This window comes from Peromyscus eremicus, chromosome 10, assembly GCF_949786415.1.
Source record: "Peromyscus eremicus chromosome 10, PerEre_H2_v1, whole genome shotgun sequence".
Lineage (NCBI taxonomy): Eukaryota > Metazoa > Chordata > Mammalia > Rodentia > Cricetidae > Peromyscus > Peromyscus eremicus.
Window position 1 is genome coordinate 88969409 of NC_081426.1, and position 10834 is coordinate 88980242.

Here is a 10834-nt window from a genome sequence, read left to right on the forward strand (position 1 = left end):
GAACGTATGGTTTTCCAGTTTTTGTTACAGGCAAAGCAATATTGCAGCAGGCTGCGTGACCCAGACCTTTCTCATATTTCTCACTAGTATTCGTCACACGTTTTACAGTTTGGAACATATGCACATAAAATGGAAGCGTTCTCACTGTGACACCTCACGCTGAGCTGCAGTTTGTCCTCCAAGGGCATCAACGATGCCTAATGACCGCACCCAATGGAGCGCTCAAAGGTCAGCTCACCCACCACAAGAACAGCAAGTAGTCACACGTTTTCAGTGTGGTGTGCTGGGACACCCCAGTGGTGGAGACTGGGCTCTGAGTTCGCCTTCCCAACAGGGGAGACAGAAACATTCTCAACTCACGAGAAATGTACTGGAGCACCCAGACCTCAGAGAGACGAGGGGATCGCTGGTAGATTTAAGGCAGCGATGATCCCAACCCAGGCTGCTATGGCTATGGCTAGCACATAGTTCTTAGCACCGTTCAGTGGCACGGACCAGGTTCCCAGGGAATTCAGAAGCTAGGCTATGAGAGTTGGGATCATCTGTTCATTTTGTATGTAACAAACAAACTCTCACACACCCAGTGGCTTAAAACAGATGAAACGTATGAGCTTACAGTTCTGGAAATTACAAGCCCACTTCACTGGGCTGAAGTCACGACGTCAGCGGGTCTGGCTCCTCTGCATGCCGGGACATGAGCCCTCACCCTTGGCTTTTTTGGTAGAGAAAGGCCACCTGCGTTCCTCAGTGCCCGACCCTCGCCTTCCACCGCTGCAGTCCCTTGCTTTCTGGGATCGTCTCCCTCACCACCATTTCCTTTGATGTCCTGCCTCTCTCATAAGAACCCTGTGATTACTCTGCATTCCAGATGCAATAGGGTCGGTTACCTTCCCATCCCAAGGCCCTTGGCTCAGGCACAGTTGCAGTGCCTTTACCGTAAAGGTAATATCAGTAAGTTCTGGGGGCTTTTGTTCAGCCTAGGACAGCAGCAGACACTGGAAGGGCCAGAACGTGAGCTGAGAGACAAAACAGAGAGCCGGAGAGAGGAGGGCAAGAGAGCCCACGGTGGATTCTAGCTGAAGCGTGGTCTTGCTTCAGTAGCTTCCCTGGGATACCGAAGCAAGGACATTAATTTTCTCAGGATTCTGGATGCCGGAAGTGAGGCCATGAGGCCTCCCCGCTAGCTACCCCGTTGCTGTTTGCAGGGTCTATCTCTGCGATTACTCATCTTGTTTTTCCCTTTTGAAATGTCTGACTTTGTAGCTCAGGCTGATCCGGAACTCACAGTCCTCCACCTGGCAAAGCTGGGATGGCAGGTGTGTACCACCACACTCAGCTCACACTTGTCCTGCACTTCCATTTCCTCTGCTTACCAGGACAGCGGCTCCTCCAGGACCTCGTTTGAACCAGTCATTTCCTCCGAGGCCCGCTCCGCAAATGCAGCCACACGAGATCTTCAGGGTTAGGATTTCAGTATCCGAATGTGGTAGGGCTAAGACTGTCCATAACAGGCTCAGACAGAAGCCAGCTCAGCTAAATGCTGGCATCTACTGCAGATAACAATGCGGTACCTAAGGGCTCCTCCCTGGAGCTTCCGAAGGACTCCCAGCAGCTTCTCTACCTATGGCTAGGCAACACTGCTAAAGGAGAATAGAATAGCTAAACCCAAAGAGAAGCACAGAGAGACCGGGCCAAGGGGGGGGGAGGTGTTGGGGTGGGGTGGGGTAGAGGTTGAGTTGGGAATTTGCAGGGTACAGCCTGATGGTAAAGCCCTTTACAGTCTGGCAGAGACATTGAACGCTTAGCAAAGGTACCAGGAAGAGGGGAAGGTGGCACTGGGGTGCAATGTCTGGACCCTGTGATCCTGTCTCACCTCCACCCCAGTTGGGGCTATAAGCCTCTTTTACCTACTTCTGTTCTGCCCACAGGCTCCAAAGTGGACTGGGGCGAGGGTCTCCATCCAGCACCCTAACCTATCCCATCAGCAAGCGGCGTCACATCTGGCCCAGGACAGAGTGTCCTGGACAGTCCTTGGATGGACTCTGTCATTCTTGGAGCTCATGGTCTGCTCCATCTTTGTTCCTGTCTCCCCTTTATCCACATGACATCTCTAGCCTTAACACAGGAAGAAGAAATGGAAAAGCCCCAAACAACTCAAGTTGAAGCATCTTTACGAAGGAGAGAATTTGTGTGTCAACCATCCCGTTTATCGCGAATGCTGAGATTTTTCATTAATCCTAAGATTTGTCACTGTGAAACTTTCATCAGCTCATGCAGGAAAATGAGAAACGATTGAAATCCATCACATTCACCCTTCCTTCTGATTGAAGCCAGTGCTGATGGACAGGTGTCTAAGCATTTCAAAACGTAAGGGTTTTTCTGTTGATGTTGTTTGAAAACAGAAATCAACACAGATTTAAATTCTATTCCAACACAGTCAGAATTAGGTAAATTCTAAGGTGACCCTACCCTGTTATCTTAAAAGTAGAGCAAACAAACAAACAAAAAAAAAGTGTGCGGGTTCTTCCCAGAGGCAAAGACCTGAAACCCAGGGACAATGAAAGCGAAGAGACTCAGGAGGAAGTTGAAGCAGAGCAGAAACCCTGTTGAGAAGGGTGAGTTCTCCAGACCGAGGGATTCCAGGCTGGTCTTTCACAGGGTGCCTGGATTCCACCCACGCACACACACCTTTTCCTTCTCTATCTTCCCATCACCTTATCTCCTGAGCCCAGATGGACCTTTTGGCCCGGGGAGATAGCAACCCAGCTGCGGAGTGGGGCTATCTCTCCAGAGTCCAGCTGCTGGGCCATCTCTTTCTTTCCAACCTTTATCCCTGATGCCTGTTCCCTGTTACCGCCGCCCTGTGCTGCCGTGAGGCACGTACAGCTGCTACTGTGTGACATCCGCACCCTGAGTGTGCAGGAACTAGTCACGGCTGCACTCCCCCAGGCTCCTCAGAGCCCTGCTGCTGTCACTAGTGTCATCAGTTAATGTCCCTGCAGTCCACAACCATACACAGCAGTCACCTCACCATCAGTCACCGCTGCTTACGTCAAGGAAAACGTAGTTCAGCTTAATAATTAATACAAAGGAAAAAATCAAGAGCACAGATTGGAAGAAATACTAGTGGAACTGGAGCAACGGCTCAGTGGTGAAGAGCCCTGGCTGCTCTTCCCGAGGACCCAGGTTCCACTCCTAGCACCCACATGGCAGCTAGTACTGTCCGGAACTCCAGAACCAGGGGAATCTGATGCCTTCTTCTGGCCTCTGTGGGCCCTGCACGCGTGTGCTACACAAACATACCTGCCAGCAAAACACCTGTAAATATAAAATAAAAAGTAAAGGAGAAAAAACATAACAAAAGCTGGGCTGGAGAGATGGCTCAGTGGTGAAGCACACTTATCCTGCAGAACACCTGGGTTCAGTCCCCAGAACCCACAAGGTGGCTCACAACCATCCTTAACTCCAGTTCCAGGAGATCTGACACCCTCTTCTGACCTCTGTGGGCACCAGGTACACACATGGTACACATACATATGTGCATGCAAAACACTCATCACATAAACTAAAAAATCAATCGAAAAAGAATGAAGAGAAACACAGGTGCTATTCGTTGAAAGTTAAAAGCTCCTTTGAGAGAGTGATATTTAAGACCTCTGTGAGGAAAAGGCAGAAGCTTCCCTCTGGACAATGTAAACAGTAGGTGCAAAGGCCCTGAGTTAGGTGTCTGCTTGGCTGAGAGGTAGGTGGGCAGCATGCCTATTGTGGGTGAGAATCTGAAGGGTGGAGATGAGATCCCATCATGGAAGTCTGGCAGGGGGTCAGACCTGGAGGGCGTCCTGGGTGACTGGGGCACTCACTGGAGGTGTCCCTGGTGACTGGGGCACTCACTGGAGGTGTCCCTGGTGACTGGGGCACTCACTGGAGGTGTCCCTGGTGACTGGGGCAATGGAGGGTGGGCTGGGAAACGACTTGACCTTACTTAGGTTTTCTGGCTACTTCGACAGAAACATGATAAAAGGGCAACGGCAACAAACGAGTTCACATAACACATATGTAATGTGTTACCATCTTATAAACTGACGGTCCAAATAAGGAATAAACAAACACACATCAAAATTCCTATGTCAGGGCTGTAATGAGACTCACACACACGGATAGAATAGGTAATAATTTTATTTGCTTACATTCTTCTAAAACATCCAGAACCAGATGGCTTCTCGAATTACAGCTTTGGCAATGAGTAAAGATCACAATAAAAATAATATGCCCCAACTTATCACAAGAGATTCTCAGAAAGAAATAAAGCATATGGTCATTTTCATAAAAGCCATTAATTTTGATGAATTACACATCACATTTTTCCTAAAGTTCCTGGAACTTCGGACGAGAACGACCAGGACAGAAGGCTGCCCCAGTTTAAGCTGGGGTCTCCCTAACCCCAGGAGTCCCTGGCTGCTATGACAGGAGGCATTCGCTAGCTAACAGCTGCATTAAAATCCAGCAAACACTCTGCTCACACGCTTCCTTAACAGATTGCTCATACAAATCCAACACTGTGGTCTCGAGCCCTGAGTGTTTTCTAAATGACTATTTGCTAGGACGGAACCCAGAGCCTTGGGCATGCTGCACAATGGCTCAGCATGCCCTCTATCTCCGAGCTACGACCCAAGCCGACATTTTGCTTCTTCGAGACAGGGTCCCACTATGTCACTGAACGGCCTTGACCTCAACATTCTCCTGCCTCTGCTTCCTGAGTGCACCACCAGGTTTAGCTGATCTGTTAATTTTCTACTCTAACATCTTCAGGTTTTTTTGTTTCTCCGGTCTTTTCTTTCCACAAATTCCCAAGGACGATCCCTATAAACAAGAGTACTCCTGTTGTGCGGTTGGAGGCAAATTTGTCCCAGCAGTCCTCGGGTCTGTGGATATCTACAGTGTAGATCTGAAAGAGAAAAGCACGGTGTAGGCAGCCCAGCAATCCATTCAGAGAGAAAACGTAAAGTATAGGAACAAACAGACAGACAGGAAACATGTGTCCAAAGCGTTCCCAGCAGCTGGAAACGGCACGCGTGGCTTCCTGTGAGGAAGGGTCAGGATGCAGGCGCTCTGAAATCATTGTAAACAAGCCCCTCTGGCTCTGTGACTAGGACAGACATGACACACATGTAAATTTCAAGTTTCAATTTGGGTCCCGTCCCAAGACATATATTACGTACATGTCTTGCAAACTTAAAAATCTACAATCCAAGCCTTCTGGGCCTAAGCACTCAGGAAGGGACCCTCCATCTGCCTTGAACACATGAACTTGTTGGCCTTGAAGCTCCGCCCTCGGGTCCCACCTTTATTCTCCACAGCAGTTTCTCAAATGAGAAGTTTGATTTGAGCAGACCAACTCCACTACGCAGGGTGATGAAATACTCTGCATATCCCTGGCTCTCACTCACTCACTGAGGGAGATGCTCCTAGGTTACTAAGACAACCAAAGATGTTCTACCCATACATTTCTAAGTCCCTCCTGTGCTCACAGGCGATCCAGAGAGCCAGATCTAAGGCCAGCTACCTAGATCACACATGTTCTCTTTCCACACCAGCCCTGTGGATATACCAAAAAGCCTCCTTCAACTTTCCTTCCTTTTCCCCTTCCTTTCTGGACAGAGCCTCACTGTGTAGCTGAGGCTGGCCTTGAATTCCGGATCCTCTTGCATCCCTAGAGCTAGGATTACAAGCATTGGGTCCCACATGCCTGGCTGGCCTAAACAGTCTCTTTTCTATTAGGATGTCAGCAGACTCAAAATCAGGACTTCCTTTTACATAGCAAGTTTCAGGGCAGTCAGGGCTGCATAGGGAGACTCTATCTTAAGGAAGGAAGGAAGGAAGGAAGGAAGGAAGGGAGGGAGGGAGGGAGGGAGGGAGGGAGGGAGGGAGGGAGGGAGGAAGGGAGGAAGGGAGGAAGGGAGGAAGGAAGGAAGGAAGGAAGGAAGGAAGGAAGGAAGGAAGGAAGGAAGGAAGGGAAGTGTACTGAGGACTATAGATGCAATTTAAAATATGAAGTCGCCTATATACTTCTTACAATACTTAAAGATACTTGTATATTTCTCCCCCCTTTACCATCTAATACTTTAATGTATACTTCTATTTAGACCTGACAATTTATTGATGATTGTGGGCCTTATAGAGTCAAGTTCTCAGTTCTCAGGGGTTCTGAGACTTTCTGAAAAGGAATCACGACTCCTAGCACGTATAGTGAGGACCATGGAGTAGTCTACGTCAGACTAGTTCTATGTGCATGCCATTGCCTACATGAAACATAGTTCCCAACGATGTGTATAAACACCATCTAAATGCACGGGCATGAATACCTTTTTATTCTATCCAAAGAAAACTATACAACACTGTCAGAGAGAAAGCCCATTTTTCTTCAGCCACTGATTCAGTTAAACTTAGACCTGGCTGATCATTTTACAAGTTCCTCACGCAGGTTTCAACACAAGCCTGTGCAGTGGAGGGGCGGAGAGATGTGGTCATCACAGTCACAGCTGTTTTCTAGGCAGCCTCGGTCATGTGAGCCTTTCCTGTAGGCTTTGTTCTCTGGGAGCTGGGACTTGAAGCCAGGGCCTGGCCCACACTAGGCAAGCTCTCTAACACTGACCTGCATTTCTGTTTCCATTTGGAGATCAGGTTCCACTCAGTGGCTTAGGCTGAGCTTGAACTCATGGATCCTCCTGGCTCAGCTTCCTGAGAAGCTGGGATTCCAGGCTGCAGGACCCAAGTTTTATCTGACTGGCAATGGTCTCTATACCAATGGAACTCATGATTGTTACCCTTTACAATTTCATTTGTGTGTGTGTGTGTGTGTGTGTGTGTGTGTGTGTGTGTGTGTGTACACGCCTGTGAGTGTGCTTGCACATGTGTGCATCACAGTGTGCATGTAGGGGTCAGAGGACAACTCAAGAAAGTTGGTTCTCTCCTTCTACCATGCGGGGCCTGGGGATCAAACTAAGGCCATTAGACTTGGAAGCACCTTCACCGGATGAGTGACATGTCTGGCCCTATTATAATATTATTGCTGTCATTTTAAGGCTTATTAGTTTGCTTTTGGAGAACTCAACTCAACCCACAAGATTCAGCTACAGCTGAAAATTTCTCAGACACATCAGAAATAATTTCAGGAGAATCAAAGCAGAGAAAAAAAATCCCCAATTAGATTTATGTTATTTTCTCTAAATTAACAAGGTTAATTTTATTCTGTTGGTTTGTTTTGGCTGTTGTTTGTTTTGAGACAGTCCTGGCTGTCCTGGAACTCACTCTGTAGACCAGGCTGGCCTCGAACGCACAGCGCTGCGCCTGCCTTTGCCTCCTGAGTGCTGGGATTAAAGGCCCGTGCCGTCAATCTAGAAATGCTACCTCTGGGTATGACCAGTTGATGAGGAGGCGGGGGCGGTTCAAAGCAAACAAGACAAGCAGCTTGTTTCAGAGAGGTCCTTGGTAGTGATCAGCGGTAATTGTGCTTAAATAACGTCCCTAACTTACAGTAAGGGAAACTGGGGAGAATAAGGAAACGGTCAAACCTGACGAGCCAGGTGGGCTCCCACGGCAGCCACGGCAGCGTAGTAGGGCAGCGTCTGACCACAGTTGGCTCCTGCCAGGCTCAGCGCTCCCAGCATGGCGACCCCAAAGCCACTGAGCCACATCCTGGTGTTCTCCCTAAACAGCAGTGCCGTGGACTTCAGGCCAATCAGAGCGTCGTCTTTTTTGTCCTAATGCCAGGAAGAGGAAAGTGCGTTTTGATATTTAACTCAGTAGTATGGAAATCACATTTCTTAAGTATTCAACTTGGGTCTTTTTTAGTATATTTACACGGGCATAGAACTAACTCTGCTCTCTAATCGAAGAGCACATTTTAAAGAACATGTAGCTAGACCACAACCTATAAAAACGAGACTCAGAACAGATCTGCAGAGGATGCCCAGGACAACCAGTTCCACATACTGTACAATCAGCAGGGGCTCCACATGCCACTCTACTTTCTATGACCCCATAATGACCTGGAATTGGACTTCTACATTAGGACTAAAGATCACTGTTATATTTTAATGTAATTTATCTTATTTTTGAGACAGAGTCTCTCCAGGTAGCCCTGGCTGTCCCAGAACTTGCTGTGTAGACCAGGCTGACCTCAAACTCACAGATCCCTCTGCCTCTGCCAGCTGCGTGCTGGTACTTAAAGGCGTGTGCCGCCACACCTGGTTTCAAGTCTATTTACTAAGCTCCATTCCTCCAGAGTTCTCAGTTCTCGGTTTCAGTCTGGCTGCTGTCACAGATGCATGAGATGCTGCTCACTCATAGCCACACCCACCCACTTTCCTCTCTGCCCAGCTGACTCCTTTCGTGCAGAGCTGGGTGCTGATGAGTCTGCGGCTCTCCCTGTAACCGGCTCCTGTAACTACCACACGCACATCCACATAGAACAAGTAAATAAAACGTTCATAAATATATCCTGACTAGACACACAAATAGTAACTAATTGTGGTGGGGAATGTATTCATCATTTCGTAATGTGTACGTATGATAAAGCATCACTTCCTATACACCGACTATAAACAATGTTTATCAACTGTACTTCAGTGAGGCTGGCAAAGGTATAAACATAAGGTCATGGATCAAGAAAGACAACGAGAGGCATCTCGAACTACACAAGGGAATACTAAGAGAGCTTTAAGGACGTTAGCGCCTCTGAGTAAACACTCCTTTAAGACATTTATTTAATTTATGCGTGCATGTTTGTGTCCATGCATCTTCCATGTGTGGGTGCCATGGAGACCAGAAGAGGGTATCAGACCCCCAGGAGCTAGAGTTACAGGCAGTTCTGAACCAGCAGGAGGGTGCTGGGAACCAAACCCTGGTCCTCTCCAAGAGCAGCAAGTGTTCTCGACCGTGGAGTCATCTCTCCAGACCCCCAAGACACTGTTCTTGAAATTACTCCTACACTCATATGTATGAAGCGTTAATGGTGAGAATATTATTTACAACTGTCAAAACTCAGTAACAGCTTTCGTTTACCAAAACAGACATGATATTTAAGACTGTGGTGCCATTCTAAGTCAGGGACTATCAGGTGTACTCAAGTGACAGTGACAGAATGGATAAAAACAGGGGATGGCCAGATATGACGGCTTGTGCCTGGGACCCAGCATTTGAGGCTGTGGTGGAAGGGCTGAGAGTTTAAGGATAGCCTTCTGTGACACTGTGGGGTCCACAGAGGTTTCCCAGTGACATCTGAGCTGGCTTTACCCAGCAGAGCTGTATTAGAGGATGGTTTGACCTTGCACGTGGTTACCAGGTGTTTGGGATGGTCTGCACTTGGTTGTGCTAGGGGGAGGTCTTTTGCTCCACCCCTTGGCATTCCTATAAAAAGCCCTTTTGAAGAGACAGAGGGGGCTGGTAGCTACTGATCCAGGTCCTCCCAAAGCTATCCTGTGTTTCTGTCTGTCTTCTCCACACTATCTTTCTATCTAAATATTTCTTATCCCTCTCTCCTCAAGAGTACCTCAAGAGAAAAGTAGGAGCTGGCCTCTCACGACACATGAGACCCTGTCTCAAAAATGATAAAAACTAGACTGAAAAAAGGAAATGCTTATTAGCTCCACAACTAAAAGTCTGCCTAATACGGTGATTAGAGACATCGACAGAGGCGCAGAGTGACAGAAAGCGCAGGACACGGAGACCATCTGGGCTTGAATCTCAGCTCTGCCCCACTGCCCATGGGACTGCGGGGTAGTGACTTATCTATAAAATGGAGACAAACAAGATCCCTTCTGTGCAGGCTGGTAGGGGATTAACTTAGTGTCTGTAAAATATTTCAGATGGTGCCTGGAAAATAGCAAATACTATTTAAATGCTTGTGAATAAAACGCAATAAGCCAGTTGAATTGCAAATGTAAAAATGAACAGAAATATGTTGGGTAAGGGGAACGGGGATGATTTTCTTTTAAGAGAATGATGACTTTCCTTTTCTCTCTTTAAAGTCACTGTGCAGACCTGTAATTCCATCTTGGGGAGCAGAGGCAAGAGAATCAGGAGTGCAGGGTCATCCTTGGCTAAACAAGTTCGAGGCTAGCCTGGGTAACATGAAATGTTGTCTCAAAAAACCAAACCAAACAAACAAAACAGTTCTTAGAAAACAAGAGCAGCGGAACCAAAGTTAAGGAAAATGGACCACTTCTTTACCTGATGGGCATAGATAGTATCGTATATCAGCGTCCACATAACTCCCGAGAAGTAAAGAGGCAGGCACACAGCTGGGTCACAGGAGCCCTTGACAGCAGACCATCCAAGTAATGCACCCCAGTTAAAAGTCAACCCTGCAGTCGGTGAGGAGACAGGAAGAGGGAGAAGAATGCACGTCAACAGTCCACAGGAGCATGGCGGGGGGGAGCACATGTCAAAGGCTCACTGCCACAGTCAGGCCCTGCTCCCCTGCTCTCTCTAGGTCCTTCACAGAATCTTCTCAACCTCTTGTGCTTGATACTTACTTGTTCCATCTTACAAAAAAACAAAACAGGCACAGAAAGTTGAACTTCTAATTAAAAGAACATAGCTAATGAAAGAATAACATCTTCTAACAAGGTAACTAAGAAATCTGTCCCTGGCAGAGCCAACAAACTGTGTGTGCTGGGGTCTGAACACAGACCTGCCAGGCTCAAAACCTGTGTTCTGCCAGCCTCACTCTACCTCCCCGCTAACTACGGCAACAAGAGTACAGGCAGAACACTTGCTTATTGTGCAAGCGCAGCCTCTGAACATCCACGTGCCAACAGCGCCTATATCCTAC

General features: G+C 47.8%; 1 protein-coding gene across 1 annotated transcript in view; it reads right to left on the minus strand.

Moving 5' to 3' along the window:
* Positions 1–4158: 4158 nt before the first annotated feature.
* Coq2 (coenzyme Q2, polyprenyltransferase) overlaps positions 4159–10834 on the minus strand; it is a 21146-nt gene continuing 14470 nt past the window's right edge. Inside the window, exons 5-7 of the mRNA XM_059274808.1 lie at positions 10231–10364; positions 7572–7760; positions 4159–4945 (exon numbers count right to left, since the gene is read on the minus strand). Of these exons, the coding sequence (XP_059130791.1) occupies positions 4784–4945; positions 7572–7760; positions 10231–10364 (485 nt within the window). The 3' untranslated portion in view covers positions 4159–4783. The remainder of the gene's footprint in view (positions 4946–7571; positions 7761–10230; positions 10365–10834) is intronic.